Genomic DNA, 21,387 nt, shown 5'->3' with positions numbered 1-21,387 from the left:
GGGGGAATTTGATGCGAGTTTCATGCTTGGCGAGCATCTTATGGACAGCTATCCACACCTGCTTTTTGTATAGCTCTACGTTAAACCACTGTAGCAACAATTGCTGTTTTGTTCTTTTTTTCTTTTTTTTTTAGACTTTTTTGACACTTTTTTCCCACAGTGGGAGATAAGGCAGGAAATATATTGTTAGTTAGATTTGAACCTTAGTGACCACAGTGCCTTAATAATTCATAATTTGAATCAATATATTATAATCCCATCTTAATCAGTGAAATGTCTGTATGCAGGACTTCTCTAATCATTTAGTCCGTATAAACCCCACCCTTTTCTTATATTTGACCTCAAGCTTGCATTCAGATTTGCCTTCATCCAATCAACCACTAATGGATATAATCGAGTCCCCAGCCTTTTTTCTTTTTTAATAATATTTCACTCAGATGTACTTCACATCTTAGAAGATCTGTCACTACTACTGTTACATCACAACATTAAAAGAATATTAAAATTTTGTCATCATTTACTCACCCTCATGTTTTTCCAAATCTTTATGAATTTCTTTCTTCTGTTAAACACGAAAGAATAGACAAAAATACTATGGAAGTCAGTGGCTACCATGGTTACCTGCATTCTTTAAAATATCTTTTATGTTCAACAGAAAAACGCCATTCTCTTTTAAATATTCTTATTGTAAAAGTCAAGCTACAGTTGGCTTTGTCATTTGTGCTCATGCCCCAAAGAGTGCATTGATTTCCTCTGAAAAGTATAAACATTGTGCATCTTTGGCGCTATCAAAACATTTCTCTGTTTGTGTGAGAATCACGACCAGCAACTCTGGCTAATCCAATGGTGCGAGTTTGGGGCAGGATCAGGATCTATTTGGCCAACCAATGGCACACCTTATTCGGAAACCTGTTTGAAAACAGTATTTATTTATTTTTTTGCAGTTCCATTTGGTGACACTAGTGACCATAGAAACTATACAAACCAGATCTTTTACAAGTTCAGATAGAAGCTGCGCGTGTTCATCTGTGCGTACTTATTGTGATTTCCCCATACCCTTGTTATTTTGGTAGATAAGCATCGCCCGTTGTTAATTTAAAGCGCTCATTTTGAAAACAATTAAAGGCTGTGTCATTCTCCCACCGGCTGGCAAGTGTTTTGGCGGCTAAATGCGAGCGTTGTGTTTGCCATGTTGTTACGACTCGCTTGTTTGATCTCTACCCTCGTCCTATTCTCCGCTCTGCTATGCTGATCACTGAGTTGCCGTCAGCTACACTCATATATTTGTCTCTGTGATTGTGTGTGTGTGTGTGTGTGTGTGTGTGTGGTGTGACGGTACTGTTTAACACTGCTTAACAGGACCCAGAAATGCAAATAACGCTGCATGCTCACTCCAACACAGCAGTAATTAACTGAGGAGGAATTTCAATAATATAGAAATAAATTGTGTCAAGGATTTGTGTGTGTGTGTGTGAGAGTGAGATGTAGAGAGGGAGTTTGAAGATGGCCCTTGGGGGAAACGTGTTTTTTCCTTTTTCTTTCTTCCTTTAAATAATAGTTTAAATGGAAAAAGAAACAGCAGTCCACCCCTGCAATGGTGCTAAAAAGGGGGAGATTTCCCCAGGATGCTGATTATTTATTAACCCCTTCCTACCTGTGAGATTAATACACGCACGCACACGCACAGTTTATTTTATTCATAGTTTAGCTTGTTTATAGGCTAAATAGAATATTATTATATATTTTATTTTAGTTCAACTTACTAAGGCTGACCAAACAGTGGAGCTTTTATTTATTTAATTAAAAACCAATGGGAATATAGTGTGGGTACAAAACTAAATTGACCTCCCTTGAAGATGATAATTCAATGACATATTGCCCACTGAACTAAAAATACCCCAGTTTTAATTTCATAAATCTGGTCACCTTATAACATAAGGTCCAGATCCGTCTAGATTTACAGACATTGAGAGATCACAGTATATAAAAGCATACAAATGCACTGGTCAGTGGTGTCCATTTTGGATCTTGAAATGGAGGCACGGCGTCAATCTCTACTCCTCCCTCCAGCTCCTGTGTAGCTCCGGAGCATGTTAAGGAAATGGAGAGTATCCAAGGTAACATTTAAAACATGCTGTTATCATTAGAACGTGCACCCCACTGTATAAAGCTTTTACAAGCAGGAGCTGTTCTGGAGGAAGGAAGCAGTGTCAGTGCCTGCAATGTGGAGCCTTCCTTTCACCAATGCACAATGCCAAAAGCGAATAAAGTATGCAGTGAGTTTGTAGTGGTAGGCCGATATTGGTATTTATAATACAGCGGTATACACTAATATTTAAAAGTTTGTGTTGAAAATTCACCTTTGGCATCACTGGAATAAATTACTTTTTAAAATATACTGAAAAATACATATATATTTTAAATTGTAATAATATTTTACAATATTACTATTTTTATAGTAGTGTAGCATACAATTTAATTTTAGCAAATGAGATGTACACAAAATTTAAAATGTGTTGTTTGCAGTATTTACTCAGAATTAACTTTTTTTTTTTTTTATAGATGTACACTGTGTATTTGTAAGGTTGTCAGCTGATATTGGAGATCTTTTTTATTGGTTGATATTGAGTATTTAATTGTGCAAGCTTATTTCTTCTATTTTTACATTTAGATTTGCCGACATCTAATGCTTACTTAAAGTTATTCTTTAAGTAATTTAATTAATAACACTTTCAAACTCTCTAAAATATTACTGTAAATTCTAATGCTGTGATGCCTAAATCCTCTTGTTGCATTTTTAGTTTTAAGTGTTTCATTTTTTATTTTTTTAGACAAAACAGTATAGAATTATAATATTAACGTTTATCAGTTATCAATGTAAATACAAATAAAATAAAAGATTGGCCTGGCCGATATCAGTCAGTCACTAGTACAAATATTTACTATATCGCACAGTCACTAATATAAGTATTTACTATCTTGGGACTGTGAAAGTTGGTGATTGGTTGATAGTGGATGGTTGACAATCACATGATGTGACCGTTATTTCTCACATTTCCTCTTCATCTCACACTTCCTATGGCTAAAGCCCCCCCGTGGCGTCGCAGTTCGCAACAGCAGCGCTTTCCGAATCCGCACGCAGGGCGACAGGGGATGAAGACAAGATACACAGAAATAAATATGCTCAGCTAATGAGGGAGAGCAGGAAGAGGCTTTTAATAGAATGCTGCTTTTAAAACTCCTTCTAATGACTTTTTTTTCCCTTCTTCTCCCAATCGTCCTCTTCTTTTGTTTCTTTCCGTGTGGGGTTGTTTTTGGCTGTTCGGATCCTAGTGTGAGGTCTTAATATCCTCTTGGGTTTTATGTTTTATTCTCGTTTTTTAGGAGGGTTGGAGAGTTTGAGTCACTCAGGACTGCAAGTGTGTACTGAGGGCCATCTGTAGTCCAGTGGTCAGCAGCTGGACGGCCCATCCCTGTAGATGAGCGCCAGCCACACCTTGATGAGTTTGGGTTATTGTAACAATTTATATTCTGTAGCATCTGCAATCACTTTCATATAGCTGTTCATTCACTGATATCTCTGACCATTGACTTCACAGTGGGTCTGGAGTTGTAGCTCTCTCTGTGTGTGTGTGAGACAGAGAGCAAGTAAGTATGTCTTACTTGGCTCGAGCCCAGTGTAGTGCAGTAGTGTGTAGGAGGCAGAGGTCTGCCAGTGCCGCCGGCAGCTTTGTTTTTAGACAGGGATCGGGGCTCAACTGTGTGTGGTGCTGTTGTGCTGAAGCCCGGGGCTGAACGGAGCTGTCTCTGTGTGTATGTGTGTGTGTGTGTGTGTTTGAGGAGACGTAGGGCATTTGTCTACCGTAACCCTCTTCCTCCTCCGCACTCCTGCGCTCTTTCTCTCTGCCTGACTACACTCCAATATCCCTTCTCTAATGAAGCGGGAAATGGGGGATGAGTGGCGCTCTGATTGGGAGTAATTTAGTGTTTTTTCCTCCTCCGATGGGAAGACGTGTCTTCAGGAATGTGACGTCCCTCGCCTGGTCCAGGAGTCTTAAGTGTTCATCGTGGTGTGCCTGAGATTTAGGTGATGCTTTGTTTTGAATTCTGGGACTAAACCAAGATAGGGTTTTCTGGATGATTGTGAAGGTGTTGGTGGGGTAGTACGTAGCAAACCAGATCAGAAGAGCCCACCTTGAAGTTTCTTTGATACTCTGGTCTCTATGTATAGCGTGGGGTTCCTTCTTCAAATTTTTTTTTTTTTTTCAGTTCCTTTAAAAAAAGTAAAGCATATTGGGGCTATTAGGGGTGAACATTAAAAAAAATAATAATAATAATCATGTTATGCTTTGGGACGATTATCTAAATAAATTTATAAATATATGTATATATAAAAATATATGTATGTATATTAGAGATGCACCGTTCGATCGGCCAGGGATGTGGCTCGTAATCGGCCTGGCTGTGAGCACGAGCGCGGCCGCAACGTTGACGTCACAGATGTGGCTGTGAGCACGAGCGCGGCCGCAACGTTGAGGTCACAGCCGCTCGTGCTCACAGCCGCATGCAAACTAGGGCTTGGAATATATAGATATTAATCAATTCTCTTTTTTATGGAATGATATTGATTTTACATCCCAAGAAACGATTAGTCTAGCCTGTTTTCAGTTAATGGACGGAACATTTAAGGGCACTTGCCATCCAATAAATCACAATAAGCATTGTGCTTTGGTGCTTTTAATATGAAACAAAGTCTCAGGTTTCAATTTATGTCCATTGTATTGCAGTATTAAAACAAAAAATGCCGTTTTGGCGCTATTTAATGTGAAGAGACAGATCGCTGTAGCGCATCAGTTCAACAGACGCAGCAGAGTGAGGCGCACGTGAACTGATCATATCCTCCACATTAATACCAGCTTCAGCTCAAAATAAACATGAGTCATGACTAAACATCCGAAGGTAAGTTAAAAGGAAAGAGTACAACTTTACAATCCTGTCTCATGTAATCAGTGTTTCAGCCTTGCAAAGACGTCAATATAAAGACTTGTAAACAATGTCAACGTCACATTTACCTCAGAAACAAACATATTCAGTGACCATGAACTCATTAGTCAGATAGAAAAATAAACTGTAGAGAGGGGTATTTTGCTAAATATATGCACCATATAACATATTCATTATAATTTTTACTGTTCTTATGTTTAATTTATGTTTGAATAAATCCATCATTTTTTTATGACAGCCACCATTTAAATTTTTATATTTAAAAAATACGAATGCAAGTAGAAATATTATTATGCAACTGTAACTTTATTATTTTAAAAACTTCATTGTGTATATATATATATATGTATATATATATATATATATATATATATATATATAATATGTGTATATATGTGCTGTGTTTCAGAGTGAAGCACAATGATTTCATCTTTTACATGCGAGCAGTCCAGGGTTAGCTTGTTGGTTTAACTGTAATCTACAATTATTATTATTATTATGACATTTGTATTTACATTGAAATAATAATAATTAAATTAAATACAAATAATTTAAATAAATCACTTTTTTTTTAAATTGCAGTCAGTCAATTTTTATTACAGTAAATTTTCAACCCGGAAAAAAAAAAAATAATAATTGCAGAAAAATCACACAGAATTTGTGTAGCTCTCTTCAACGAGCCGCAGAATTATCTTTAGTGTCTGTAGCATAAATGTTACAGTATTAGTTGCTCGCTGTGGAACACATAAGACAATATTTTAATGTTTCATCTTTTTTTAAATATACATTTCAGAAGGGAAATTTTGAATTTTTGGACAAAAACTGCTGCTTTATCAAAATATCAAGGTGAACTATCCCTTTAATTCTTAGGGTTAAGGGTTTATGTAAATGTCTAACCATGAATATGAGCAAGTAATCACCACTAATTATCTCTTCTTAAAGGAAGGTAGAAGTTTTGTGTGAGTTTGGGTGTCTGAATATGCTTAGCACCTGCAGTGTAGGTTGGGTTTCTGAAGAGATACTGTGTTTTCTGTGTGTGTGTTTGTAAGTGTGTGCGGTTTTGTTGTATGAGTAGCAGCTCTCATAGTGAATCTTACAGACTACCGGGAGCATACCATAAAGCCAGGGGGAGAGAAGCCCAGCCCTGCACAGTGGAGAACAAGAGAGCAAGATCTGACTAGAAAAAGCAGCATGATATCTCCCCTGATAAACAGTACAGCACCGCATCGAAGCGACTCAGGCCAGGAGAGAAACTATTCTGTGAACAGAGAAAGAACACACAAATACAAACTTATAGTGAAGGGAAGAGATGGTCAGAGAAGAGTAGGAGAGCATCTAAGCTGGGTAGATGCATTCTGATTTTATCCTGATCAGGGCCACAGTAAGCAATTGTTGGGCCCGGTATAAAATGTACATCACTGGCCCCACCATGATTGTATTCTGGTTGAACCTCCCCAATCCTGATTACAAATTACACAAGTAGCACTGTGCTAAATGTGCTAAGATGCTACCTGGCTGCAGTCATGTTCATTTGTGAATTACAAACCAGTTTATTGTTTAGTCCGACAAGTACTCAGTATTTAAATCACACAAGTGTATTTTACAATGTAATATACTCAATTTGTAATTAAAAATGGGTAATTTTTAAAATCCTTTTAGACTTTCTGATTTGCAGTGTTTTCATTCTTTATTTCTAACACATTTAAATAAATAGGCTACGATAAAGCCCAAGATTCCCTCAGAATCATAAGAAAATACAAATAAATAAATAATAAATAAATCTATAAAATTACATAAATAATATAAATTGTGACAGAAACTGATTTAAATTTTATTTTTTAAAGTTTTAATTAAAATACATTTTATTTTATGTCTATTAAAATGTATAGTTCATTATATTAAATAAACTATTTAAAAATGTTTATATTATTATTTAGTTTTGCTTTGTTTGCACACTTGTTAGAACTTGAACTAATGTTTAACCTGGGGAAAAAATGAATTTAAATAAATAATTGTAAATGTAGGAGTTATGTTTTTAATAATAATAATAATAATAATAATAATAAGAAGAAGAATACTTTAGTATGAGCAATAGTAAGCATCATAATTATTATTATTATTTAATGGAAAAAAATACATTAAAATGGTATTATTTTATTTATTTGAATGATAAAATGATACATTTTTATATGGGCTTTATTGAACATTCTAAAGCTGTTTTTCATTAGAGAACACTCAAGGGATATCATATAAGGAATATCACCACATTTTGCGAAAGACCCAAGCACTTGATTTTTGTAATCTGTTTATGAATTGTAATTTTTTTAATCTGTTTATGAGACAACACTTGAGGGACACCATATATGCCACCATATATTGTGAATGTCCCCACCACTTTATTTTTGTAATCTGTTTATGAATTACATGTATTCCGGTTCTACTCAACAACACTGCCTCCAAGTCTGGAACAAGAATAAACAAAAGCATAAATCCAGCCAAACGTCATTTTAGAGTGGGAATATGAGTAACAGAGGGGAAAAATGTGAGAGATTTTTAAACAAAGGACAAGAGAAAGGCAAAGAGAGGTGTGACGTATCCCTTGACTTTGAAAGGAGTGGAAGAGAAGACCTCAGTGTCCTGTTAGCAAAGGCCTTCTGTTGTTTCTGGGCTCAAGCGCTTGGCGTCCGGTAACAGGCCAGTCATTCTGACCTGGCTCGGCTCCTCGGGACTTGACGGCAGGCTTTACGCTGGAACTCCTGGCTGGAGCGTCTGCGGTGCTGATATTCCACAGCACTGAGAGGGAAAACAGGGGCCTGTTGGCCTTGGCTTGGGAGTAGAATATGGAATAGGGAGGTGGTAGTGGAGTCAAGTTCACACTGACCACCCTGCTGGGAGCAGCTTCAGCGAGGACGCTGTACGGTGGCCCAGACAGCACTTTCTCCAGTGGTGTGTGTGTTTTTCAGAGGAAAAGAGAGTCTGTGTGTAATTAAGGAACTGATAATGTGGAAGGAATGCAGTATGGCTGTCAGGGACAGTGCAGTTTGTGCCTTACTCTCTCTCTCTCTCTCTCTCTCTCTCCCTCACTCTGTCTTTCTCTCATTTTGTCTCTCATTTTTCCCCGCTTTCTCTGAGAGTCTTTTCCTGAGAGGAAGTGGGTTTAGTGAGACTGCAATGATGCCCAATGCCAGTGGGAGAATATCTAACCACAGTTTCCTTTACACAGAGCAGATTCAGTCTCTCTCTTGTGCTTTCTCTGGCTGTCTCTGTCTTTCTTGTTCCCACTTTTGTTTCTTTTCTCACATAAACTATTTAAAGGAACAGTTCACTCAAATAATAAACGTCTATCATTTACTCACTCTCATGTTAGTGTAAACTTGTGTGACTTTCATTCTCCTGTGAACAAAAGAAAAAATTGCATTTACATTTATTTAGCAGAGACTGAAGGCTAAAGCGACTTACAGTAAGTGATATTAGGCAGAATGTTTTATTTTATTTTTCATATTTTTTATTGTTTATTTTTAAGCTTGACTGCTCCATTCCCTATTGACTTTCATTGTAACTGAAAAAGAGCTTGCCTCCTAAAACCTCCTTTTGTATTCTACATAAAAAAAACTCAAGGGTTTGAAACAACACGAGAGTAAGTAATCACATAAGTTTAATTTTGGCTTGATTAATGCTTTAAATATTAATGTTGTTAGTTTGATAACTTAATTATGTCTTAGCCCTTTTTGAACCTCATCATTGATGTTTATCTTTCCTGCTTTTTGTTCCTTATCTTCATGGACATTGTTCACCGAGTGTGAAGATTTCTACACTTAATAGTCCATTCATGCTGAAAAAGTGCTGTTATAAATTACTCGACATATTCCTTCATGCACTGATGCCTCTAATGTGGAGAGGTTACACAAATTACCGACTGTGTTTGTTGTTGAAAAGTTACAGTGTGTGTTTCCATTCTAGACTGTGTGCCAAAGTGCTTCCAGGCTACGGGGATTTTGTAGAGACCGGTAATGTGTGTGCGTGTGTGTGAGTGTGTGTTTATGGTGGTGAGGCTGTGGGGGGTGGTCCAAGTTCTTATTGTGTCCTGAACACTGCTGCTTCCTGTTTGTGTGCCAGTGGGGCTTCCTTCCTTGACTATGCCCAGGAAAACCTTCATCACACATTCCTCCTCTCATCTCACTGCCTCCCGTTACCTGTTTTTGCACCTCCAAAATTAGCACATAGACAAACAAAGAAGCACATACACACAATAAAGCCCTTTGATGTGCATCCAGTAATCAGATGGAACTCATCATAGGCTCAAGATGGGTCGCCGTTTATGTAACGCGCTTCTGAGAAGAATGCCGAAAATGTTTGTGTGCCTGAAATGTGTGGTTTGGCTACACAAACGCTCTAATACGCTCTCTCTCTCTTTTTCGGTAGCGGTGGAAGAGGCCGAATCTACAGAGTGCGCCAGTGGTTGGGACTCCTCTGTTCAGACAGGTATGATTTCGCTAGCGTGGCGTCCTGCACGATATATCCAACCCCCTGCTCCCTCGGAGATGACCCGCTGCATCACAATCTCTAATATCAATTCCACATGGCCTGCAGCCCTGTGCACACAGGGAGGAAGGGAGGAAAGGAGGGAGAGTTTTTCATAAGGCACAAGAGGATGGCGTCCAGGTGCATGCTGGACTGGAGGCTTAGAAGCGCTTCCTGTCTGAACTTAAAGTCACTTTGACGTTCTCAGAATGTAATATCGCACGACTTGACGAGTTTGATTACACCTCCTCTCTGGAGAGGAAAATTTCTATCTGGCAAAATCCGAGCGGGCTGTTTTAGATCGTGCATCTTTCTGAATATTAGATTTTGCTTTTGAACCAATTACCTCAGAAGCCCTTTTCACTACTCGAGCGTTTTCAAATGAGGAGACGTATCTGTATGGACGGGAGCGTGAAAATATTACCATGGCATCAACCAAGCTGCTTTTTTGGACTGCATGCTATCCAACAATCTACACAGCTATGCACTTTTTTTTTTTTTTGGATTATGAATGAAATAGTCCTTGCACTGAAAGATACAGGATACAGTAGGGTGGGATGTGATAGCATTCACCTGTTGAGATTTAATTGGGTTGTGAAAAGTGGTTTCTATATGACAGGTTAGTGGCAGGAGGGGTTGTTGAAAAGTACGCTTGTTTAAATTTATTTTAATGAAATATTAAAAAGGCAATTTTTTTTTTTTTTTGTGCAGGAAAGTTTATTTAGAAAATAAATAGATTTCATGATCATTTTAAAGTTGCGATCTAACTCCAGATTATGTCATCCTGGTGAGCTCAGCAGAGAGAAGGGAGTAAGACAGAAAATCCCATCCTGGTGAGCTCAGCAGAGAGAAGGGAGTAAGAGAGAGCTGCCCCCAGGGGCCTGAGAGGATGACGTGGGCCCCTCCTAACCGGCCCTGAGGGAGTGCTGCAGGGGTGCTGACTGAGGTCCTGGGTGGCTGCAAAGTGCTGCGTCTGTGAGATACAGCAGGAAGGGGAGTCCCAGGGCTCTCGCTAAACCCTTCGCTCTTCCTCCTTGCCTCTTCTCCTCGACTCCTCCTTCCATCCCTCTCTCCTTCATTTCTCGTGCCGTAACCCCATTTGCTCGCGCTAATCAGCCTTTTTTTCCCACCTCTGTTCCGGGTGGACTTGGTCGCATTCCGCATCACCTCCTTTTTCTTCCTTTCTCTTTCCTCTTTGTCTCCCTTTTTTCCCTTCTTTCTCTCAATCCCTTCCCCCTATCCATACTCTCTCCTGTGTTTGTTTGTGCTGCTGTGGTGGGGCTCAGGGGGCCGCTCGCCATCTCTTATTTAAAAAGATAAAAAACCTTCCTTCCCTTTATTCCCTAGGAGATGATGTCGACAAGGACACTGGCAGGCTTTTCCTGGTATTAAATTCACTTCGTCCCCCCCCACCTTTCTCCTCGGTGGAAAATGTGTGCTGAGTTTGGAGCGAGTGCAGCGGGGGGGTTGGAGTTAAGGGGTAGAGAGGTTAAAGGAAAGAGTTAGAGCCCCACCCCCCCACCCGCGGGCCCCCAAGGACCTGATTGAGGCCCCTTCGGTCTGTCCCGCTGGGGGAGCGGGCCGGAGGTACACCCCCCCGTTTCCCTCTCTCTCTCTCTCTTTCTCTCTCTGTGTCATTCTCTCTCCACCCCGTGCTCCCTGAGATAGAAAAACAACCCGTCCCTCCCTGGCCCAGAGGGGAAGAAGAGAAGGAAAGGAGAAAAGAGAGAAAATGAGCCAGGTCTGACACTGGAGACTTGGAGAGATGGTGGTGTGGGGTGGGGGGGTCGGGTCGGTCGAAGGAAAGGAAGAGGAGGGAGAGCGAGAGTTAATAGAGACAGATGCAGACGCTTGTCATTTTTCGAAAGACGGAGCAGGGAGGGGGGAATTGTTTTTTAGAAGTGCCATCAGAGCTGTGAAGTTGAGCATTGTTTTTCCGGCTTCCTGTCAAAGAGCTGGAGCGGTGCTTTTGGATGTGTTCACACACGCACACATGCACACTTTGAAACAATAGCTCTAGAGACTTTGCTTTGTCAACATATAGGACATCGTCTGACGCACATTTGCAGGGATCAAGTACATTATTACTCACACACACATAGACGCACACAAGCACCCAATTTGTGTGTGTGTCCCCGACTATGATTCATTGTGGAAAAAGGCTGCTCATATCCCCATGCGCTGGCCGATAGGGGCTGTAATGGTCTTGAATTGAATTATTTTGTTCATTTCCTCCCTCAGCTATTGGTGGGCCGGCAGGACCTCTTAACGCAGCCAATCGGATGTCTCCTTCTGCTCTCCCTCGGTCTCACCCACACTGGGCGAGTCATTGTGACCTCACCCGTAATGTGAGCTTTTTGGTCACCTGTGTATTCCTCAGGCAGAAAGGGAGCTGTTGTGTTCTGGTTTTATTTGGCAACGGGTCACAGAACCAGGCCTATTTATGACCCTCTTAATAGCCTATGCTGTCAAACTCGGCTCGCATTAAACTTTTGTCGAGGCCAGAATGAAAGAGGGAGAAAGAAAGCTTTACTGTTACAAAAAATTCAAATAAAGTTAAAATGAATGGGGTTATTTTGAACTTTCTATTCATCAAATTCCTCTAAAAACATAGAACTAAGATAAGAAAAAGAAACCAAAATTTTAATTTAATATAGAAAACAAGTAAATTGTGATAACATTTACCAATAGTACTGTTTTTACTGTATTTTTATATCAAATAAATGCAGCTAAAATATTTATTAATTTTAGTCAGTCAACAGTAATAATGATGTTTTTTTTTTTTTTTTTTTTTTAATCTCCCCAATTTCTAGAAAATGATGGTATAAGGTGTAAAATATTTACAGTGATTTGTCTGATGCTTTCAAGCCTGTCACAATTCATTCATACAGATTTACTAGAACCAGTTCGATAACGCAATCTTGCTGACGTATTTGAATCACTACACAACATTAGCCCGATTAGGCAAGCAGTAGTTCGGTTTGGCTCATAAATGACCCTTTTTTGTTTGGTCCTACTGAGGCAATTGTTGAGAGCCAGAGGATTGGCGAGATCTGTTAGATGATTTTGTGTGTGTATACACACACTTGCACACAGAGTGAAATATCAGTCAGTCTCCTGGCCCCTGCACATGCTCTGTCCCCTCTGGAATCTAACCTGAGCAGGATTCAGCCATGTATTCTCCGTTTGGTGGCTGGGAATGAGGGATGAGAGGAGGGGAGGGTGGGCGGAGGACAGGAGAGATGATGACCGTCGGCTACATCGCAGCCCCAAAATGGCCTTCTTTCTCCATGATGCAGTGGGCAGTTTAAAAAAAGAGGACACAACCAAGAGATCCATCTCTCTATCCCTCAAGTGATTTTGTGTGTCTTTCTCTCTCTCTGTTCATGTCTCGCTGTCTGTCTCTCCCTCTCATTTGTGTCCCTCTCTATTTTTCTTCATCTCCTTGCACGAACCTCTGGAGGTCCATAATATATTTTTAATTTCCCCAAGGCAGCGACAGGAAAACAGTTTTAATGTGTGAAGAGGAGGTGTGCGTCTCTGTGTGTGTATGCATTAGCATGTCGCCGCGCGTGTATATTTCCGCGTCGTAGTGTGTACGCGAGGCTCGCACATTCGCATATCGACTTGCGGAACCACGGGCTGGAACAAATGATGGCATCGGTGAGCAGCTGTATGGCTGTTTGTGTCTTTGTGATTTAATTCCCATCCTTCCATGACGCGCTCTTTCATCATCTCCAACTCTTTTTTTTTTTTTTTTCTGTATCTGGGTGCACGAGCGTTGGGTGCTGGGTCTCTAGAGGAGGGGAGACTGGTACAGTGTGGCTGGCAAGCGGGGGTCCCAAGGGGCCTTGCGGTATTGTGGAAACATAGCTAGCGGAGGCCAGTGGAGCCAGAGAGAGAGGCCTGCTTGCTTTAAATAGGTCCCGTGTTTACCGCGTTAGGCCCTGCACTCCCCCGAGAGACCATGTGCACGCACTGCACCTGCTCAAGCGCTGGGCCATCAGGGTCCCTTGTCCCAACTCCAAACCGGAATACGCACAGTGCGGATGTAGATGTACCATACATGTGACCTTATAGCTAGTGGTCAGCCAACATGGGCTATTTAATGGCTCATGGTAGGGCTGGGCGATAAATCGATAACGGAAAAAACAAACAAAAAAACATAATTTTTCTTGATAAAATGATATGAAGAGTTCAATAAATGTTCGATATAATATTTATGCGCCAAAAAAGATTCAGCGAACAACACAAATGACTCAATCTACAAATTGGCAAACATTTACTGTAACAACACTAAAAGCACCATGATATTGTGTCAGAAACATTGGAATTTGTGTCGAACATGTATTAAATGTATTAAAGGAGTAATAGAACATAATTACAGTATTTTCTGTAATTAAGTTATAGCGTTTGTGCATTTATACTATTTAGAATAGACCTACTGGTTTTCATATAACACAAGCAACACAATACAGGCAACACAAACCTGTTTCTTAATTTGAAACAGTATTACTCATTATAACATGCAGAAACTAAGAAATGCATTTTTCTGTTAAGATATTTATTTTGTTAAGAAAAAATGACTGGAAAAGTGTAAAGAATTTAAAAACATGAAGTGTTTGTCATGTTCTGACCATAAAAAGTAGTTTAAAACCACAAGTATCTATCAGGTTTCTACAACTTTAAATTTGGAGCCAAAATCTGCCTTTAAACTTGAAAACAAAAAGGGAAGTGAAATTTATTGTGATAATTATCGATATCATCTATATCTTTATCAATATATATACTCCAAATCGGCAAGATTGGTGGCCGATGCTAATAATCTCAAATTAGCAAAAATTTGCAGATTAATCAGTTAGATTTGTGACACTTTTTATTTAATTTAATTTAATTTTATACAATTTACTTGACTTCATTTTGACAAGATAGCTACATAAAATTAATATTTAACTCTAACAAGTAGAAGAGTACATTCAGTAGCATAGTAACTGTTATTGAAACTGATGTTAAGTATTGTTAAAATGCAATTTACTTCTGTAATTTTAGTATTGTAACAACATTAATCATTATATATAATTCTTCTGCATGGACTGTATACCCCTAAGGTACAATAGGGTGCAAATCCGTCATTGTTTGAAGGTGCTGGTGCCATGGAGTCCATATTAAACCTGGATCGCCTCTCCACTGTGTCTTGATGTGGTCCAACATCAATAATGTTTTCTATCAGAGAGCGTGTCTGTGCCAGTTTTCAGGGACAGGATGAGCGATGGATTTCGACAGGTAGGCTGTGTTCATGTGATGAGATCAGACATCTCTAATCGAGCCCAGAGCAGCACTACAATTCCTTTGGTCTCTCTGACTAATGCAGCCTTGATCTGGTTTACATTTGGCCACGTCTGGTTCGAGTGTGTGTCCGTGTGTGCATGTATTTGTGGTGTAGTTGAAAGACAGCCTTGTGCTTTAATGTTTTCATAGGAAAAAAAAGTATTGTTGAAGTTGGAGCTGATATTTTTCTAGTACAGCACAGCACTCATTCTTTTGTTGGGGTTTAGTTGTATTCTGATGTGTGTGTACCTCTGTACGACACACACAACTTCTCTTCTGATCTCTGTTTCTGTCTCCTGCTTTCTTCTCTCCATTGGATGACACGCGAGCATGACCTCATATGTGGATTTCCCCTTTTAGTACTTTGAAATAGTCAAACATACATTCTGTTGCACTTAAACGCACACACGGTACAGCATAACTAAGAGCAGACACAGTGGCGCAGACATAGTTCCCTAGCTAAGGTCTCAAAACGTTTTAGCTGAGTTGCTGACTTGCTGTCTTGGTGAAGCAAAACCCACAATGCAAAATGGAAAGCTTTTTATTGCATTATTTAAAGATCACATGAAATCAAAATCGGACATTTGTGGCTTTTAGTCCATGTCTTTTAGCATCTATATGCTAGTACACTCTCTTGACACTTTTAGTTAATATACGCATGACCGGTTACGTCATTTACCTAGGGCACCGCCCCCCACCGTCGTTTTTATTTTTTGATAGTAACAAAAATCATTTAGCCTATAGTTCAGTTAGAGGACAGACACTTCGTTTTGATTTTTTGATAGTAACAAAAATCATTTAGCCTATAGTTCAGTTAGAGGACAGACACTTTTAAAAAGTAAACATCAAGTGAAGAAAGTCAAACAAGCCAAGAAATCTAATGAAAAGAGGGAAAACTCGGGAGTCAGATTTTATTTATCATGTGAGGAAAGTGAGTCAAGCCAAGAAATCGGAAGAAAAGAGGGAAAACTCAAAGAACAAATGCTTGATGTCGAATTGCGGCAATTCGATTGCCGCTATTTTGAAAGTGAAAGTAAAATGCACACGGGACTTTTATAAGCCATTTTAAAGCGAAGAAAAGAGGGAAACTCAAATGAACTAACACCCCCCACACACCCCAACGGTGATACCGGTATTACCGGTGTTGTCACACATCGATTAACTGGTGGAAAAATTTCCTCACCGTCACAACCGTATGTTATTTTATATTTAACATTTATTGTGCATGGTGGGCGATTAGAAAGACAACATAGTTGTGCCGTTAGATCTGTGGACGCTTAGTGGCACTAAAGCATCTTCTTGTTCCTTTGTTGCTTTGCCATTTTGTTGTTCCTCCCGTTGGTCTGGAGGATGCCTTGCGGTGTCCATTAAGGGCAAAAGGGCAAAAAAAAAAAACCTTTTCAACCTAACAAGGGGTAATTAGCAGGTCCCTGTAAGGCGGGGCTGTGCTCGGCAACATGACTGCTCTGTGGATTCTGCTAATTCACTTCTCCTCATCTAATTACCCCACACAAACATGGCTGTTTGTCTTTCCTGAGAGAGAAAGTGTGTGGGGTGGGTTTGGTATCTTGGCGATTGTAGCACCCCCCCCCTCCACACACACCCAAACCACCGCCACTATCTCACACATGCATGACATACATGAGGCTCAACCTTATGTAAAATAAGCACAACCCTGTTTAATATAAAGAATAAGAAAGGGCTATTAGTAGAACTATGAATATTATACAGTATCATAAGGAAAAACAATCATTAATATATAATGATAATGATAAACTGCTCAAATCAGAGTTTCAGTCAGACCATGTTGTAAGTGCATGTGGTTTAAAAAGTTGGCCAAGCTTTATGAATATTAATATTTTTTCTTTTGCATTAGAATATGCAATCTACCATTTTTAGAAAGGATGCCTTTGAGACTGCATTTAATGACTGCAACTCTTGAGCAACATTGAATTACTTTGTAACGTATGAATATGAATATCTCTTCTGTTAAAAATTAATTAAAAAATAAACTATACATTTATTACAATCATCTTTATTATTATTTTTGTTGATGTCCCCCCCCATATTATTTTTATTTTTATTATTATTTTTGTTGATGTCCCCCCCCTCATTTTTTAATTGTATTTTTTTTTTTTTTATTAATATTATTTAATTTTATTTTTTTTTTTTTTACTTTAATGTATAATCAGTTTTGAAGGTATACATGTGTGTATGTAAAGGTTATAGATTATGAATTAATATATATTATAAAATGTTAAAAATGTTTTTCTATTTTTCTGTTACTTTTTATTTACAAAAACAGTAAGGAATGGACCCTTTTCACAAGACTGAGATGACGCGTTTCAACGGTCATCAGCATCGTAAATCCTCAAAATTGTCTTTATACTTTGATTTTTTTTTAAAATTATGTACATTTATAACACTGTATTTTGTATTATATCACATATGTGTCAAATTACAAAACCTAGTTAATGCTAATGCAAGGGTGTTTTTAATGCAGCGTCTATGGGAGAGTCAGTAAATTTGATTTCGTTCTCTCTTCTGACTGCCTCTATCAGTCTCTGTCTGCTTTCGAAGTTATGACGACTTCCTCTGCTATGACGACTTCCTCTGCTGAGAAACCCGGAAATGTGAAAAAGATCTATACCGACTAGCTAGACTCGAGTCCAATTTGAGCACCGAGCAGATGTGTAGCTCTGACAGAACTATACAATTATGTACACACACTCACTTTTTGAGAATAATGAGTGTGTTTGTTAATTAAGAGTGAATTTGTGTGTGTGTTGGTTGTACGTTTATAATACCCTTGTGTAGTGCGTTTATGTTGTTTGTATCTGTTGTGTAGGTTTATGGTGGGTAAATGTGTGTGAGTTTTTGGTGCTGGGACAGGCTGTCTCTTAGAGATAATGGCCTGCAGAGTGAGGGACAGGGGCTCCAGCTGGCTGTGAGAGAGTGAGGTGGGCTTCGGGCACATCCCCTGCTGAGGACCCCCAAACACTCATTAACACATCGCTCTTACACATGAAAGAGGACAGCAGCACGCACCCTAACTTAAAGTACTGATAAAATACTCTCTCACATACATGAACAAATGTGGGGTGGAAAGTGTTCGCCACCTGGGACGGCAAAGTCTCAAAAGAGCACGTGTGTGTGAGTGTGTGTTTGGTGAAGTCTTTATCATCAACATACCAAGGTCATTATTCTTAAAATCTGCAGTAATCACTTCTACTCTGATAAATGGAGCTTTCAATCAAGTTCGCAACACCGTTATCCACTCACTAACCCTCACTGAACACGCACACACAGTAGCGTTGTGTTGTGCTGGCTTGTTTCTCACCTAGCCCTCTCACAGTAGAGGGAGTCTAGGCCCTGTTGTGAGGTACGCCAGTGTGTGCGTCTGTCCTCCAACTCGTTGCAAAAGGACACTGAAGGGACAAAATTGCCCCCCTTACTCATTTGGACCACAACAGCCCACCTGAAGCACTACATTATAAAAATATTAAACACCACATTATGTCGCTAAAACATTTCTACTACATTAACAACACAGATAGCAGCTCACTTACCACAGACTTGCTAGCTTGACAGCTATTACAGAAATGAAATAAAAATAGCAGCACGGTTTCTGTCAGGAGCGGCACGTGCTGGAGATATATGTTAGCGGAGAATGGAGCAGAGCGGAGAATTATTTGAGCAGTAAGAATATATCTGAGAGCATAAAAAACGGTTCTTTTGAATGACATTCTTTAAAAAACATTAGTCTCTTTGGATGATATTCTCAACAGCCCAGATTTTATTGAACTTGACCATGCCACAGTCAGTCTGCATTCAAAAACAGTGCGCTGATTCAGAATGATTCCACTTAGCCTGTTTGCCTTGACCTTAAGTCGCTTTTAGGTTTTGCCTGAGAGGGCAGTAAAGGGAAAGTCTTACTAAAATCTGTCATTACTTGCTTTCATGTTGAAAGCTGTATGGCTTTCTTTGTTCTTAGGAACACAAAATGAAAAATGTGTGCTTTTTACTCTTTTCAGTCCAGCTGCAATTGAAACTGGAGCTCTCAAGCTTCAAAAAGGACACAGAAACACATAGAAGTACCAAAAGTGTGGTCCATAATGACTCATGCTAAATTCCAAGTATTTGAAATCATATAATCACTTTTCTTGTGTATGGATTGTTCAAGTTCAAATTATTCGATTCAATTTTCAGAACTAGTCTGATTTGTTCATAAATTAGACTCGCAGACCCAATGATTAAGGGAAGAACGTCAGTAAAAAAAAATTATTTTGGTGTAAAAAGGTATTGTATGGCTTCATTAGACCACCTTTAGGGTACTTTTATGGTAATTTTGTGTCCTTTTTGAAGTTCCCATTTTATTATAAATGTAAGCAAAAGAGCATGGATAACACAGTCGAACAAAGTCATATCACAGAAAAAACAAAAATGGAAAAAACATTGGTTAATTTTACTTATCACGTATCCTAGCCCTTTAAACATTTAAACCCTCAAATGTGCAAAAATAAAAAGCGAGGCGCTTTGGGTGAACCCCAATCTCGAAACGTTCATGGACCTAACCTCGACCCCTGCCCCACCCCATGTCCATCAGCCTCTCTTCACACCATGCGTCGTGTTTATGCACGCGTTTGCGCTCGTGTGTGTTTGTCAAGGCCTCGGTTGGAGGTGGAACGACCGCAGCCGAGGTGCATGATGCGTGATGCGTGTGTATCAATCTTCCACTGCAGAGAGAGAAATGGAGCCCTGTAATGACGGTGGCCCTGCACTCTAATGGAGTGTGTTCTGGAGGGCCCCCTCTAGAGACTCCCCTCCCCTCTTCCCTCCTGAGAGGGCATACGCTTACGGGAAAGGAGGGGGAAGAGACACAGTAATGAAAGGAAGATGCAAAAAGAGAATGAAAAAGAAGGATGGAGAAGTTTAAAAGGCAGGTTAGCGGCATCGAGCACGCTGTCGGCCTCTTTTATCCTTGTTTCTGTGTATGCCAGCAAGCCCCGCTTACGACCGGAGAGATGGAGGGATGGAGAGAGGAGAAGGGTAGGGAAAGGTCCCCTCCTGCTTCTCCCTCGTTGCCATGGTAGCAGGTTGTGCTGGCATGTGCCTTGGTTGGCAGTGCCTGTACCTCTGGCATGAGGGTACCTGAGGGAATCAGGGTGTGTGTGCGAGTGTGTGTGATTGAGTGAGGAGAGGTAGGGAGTGTTCGAGGGTTACTGCCACCATTCATTTTCCCCGAGATTAGAAGCTCTCATGGATGAAATAGTGTAGTTAATGCACCTTTTGTGTGTTTGCGGGTGTGTATGTGTGTAACCGCTGCTCAGGGCTCTATCAGTGTAGTGTCAGTTAGGGGCCGTTCTCCTCCCTGTCCAGACGGTGTTCTCACCACTGGACAGATGGCCATACCCCTCCTACCCCCTCGCCCAGCCCGCACCACCCTTCAAACCACCACGACGCCCCCACCTTCACCCCCACCTCTCTACCCTCTGCTCTGGTGGGGGCGAAATAAACTAGAGCACCTCGACGCTTTCTTATCCAAATGCCCCTCCAGATACCGAGCACACCACCCCCCCCCACCCCCACCCATCTCCACCTGCAGTCCGGACTGGGCCGGGGCCCAAAGCGAGGCACAGGCTCTCCTCTGGCCAGGCTCCGATCCGCAGGCCCCATTAGCGTGGGCTGCTGCGGCGCGGTGTAATGCAGTGCCAGGCCTGGCCAAATTAGAGCTGATCAGAATGTGTGGAGCACAGGAATGGCCACCTCCTGCTTCTCTCTGATTGCACAAGTCCAGGATGATTAGACAGGATGTTAAGCCCGGGGGAGCCGGTGAGCAGCCCTCCCTCTCTCCGGCCCCCACTTCCTCCCTCCTCTTACCGCTCCCTCTGCCCTTACGTTTCCTCCTTTCCCTGCTCTTTTTCTCAGCTCCTCGGTTTCCCTTGTTGCCGATGTTGTTGTCTTTTCTGCCTGTTTGATTTCTTTTATTCAGTAACATGTTTCATATTCTTTTCCATTTCAGTGTATTGGAGCTGATCGCACTTACACGTGAAATGGAAAACTGCTTGTGTATTGCATCAGAAGTTGCGTTAACTAAACACGTTCCATCATTTAAGAAATTTAAAAAACATTGATGGATAATTCAGTCATTTCTGTTGTGCGTTATTGCGTTTAGATACATTGCCACAGTGAAGGATGCTATTAGGGAATAAAAGTGAAAAACAGTGTTTTAAAGCTCCCTTGCATTTTGATAGACTGGGATTTACATGAGCGCGGATTTAGGGATTGAAACGAGAGATTCCAAGTGTAGTCCAGTGGAATAATTTATAGGATAATGATTATAAAGTCAGGTGACCTGATCGTTTGCCCTCTGTAGTTCACATTTAAGTTATGATGAAATGGAAATCTTTTATTCTGTTTTGCATATCTACATCTGTAGGGTTTTGTTTTTATCCATCAGTGGATCTCAATGCAGTCAAATCATAAGAGGGTGAATTTGAATGATTTTGTTATATATTATTTGTGTCATATGTG

General features: G+C 40.2%; 1 protein-coding gene across 4 annotated transcripts in view; it reads left to right on the top strand.

The window, feature by feature from the left end:
* Positions 1-21,387, top strand: part of znf423 (zinc finger protein 423) — a 154,597-nt gene that overhangs the window by 18,094 nt on the left and 115,116 nt on the right. For 3 of the 4 annotated variants that reach the window (XM_042744157.1, XM_042744155.1, XM_042744154.1), the window contains one exon: positions 9,427-9,486. The exons of the other annotated variant lie outside the window; for it this stretch is intronic. In XM_042744157.1, the coding sequence (XP_042600091.1) occupies positions 9,427-9,486 (60 nt within the window). Of the gene's footprint in view, positions 1-9,426; positions 9,487-21,387 lie in introns of those variants that run through there. 4 annotated transcript variants of the gene reach the window in all.

This window comes from Cyprinus carpio, chromosome B18 (genome assembly GCF_018340385.1).
Source record: "Cyprinus carpio isolate SPL01 chromosome B18, ASM1834038v1, whole genome shotgun sequence".
Lineage (NCBI taxonomy): Eukaryota > Metazoa > Chordata > Actinopteri > Cypriniformes > Cyprinidae > Cyprinus > Cyprinus carpio.
The sequence above is the reverse complement of the archived record's forward strand: the minus strand, read 5'-3'. Positions and strand labels throughout refer to the sequence as shown.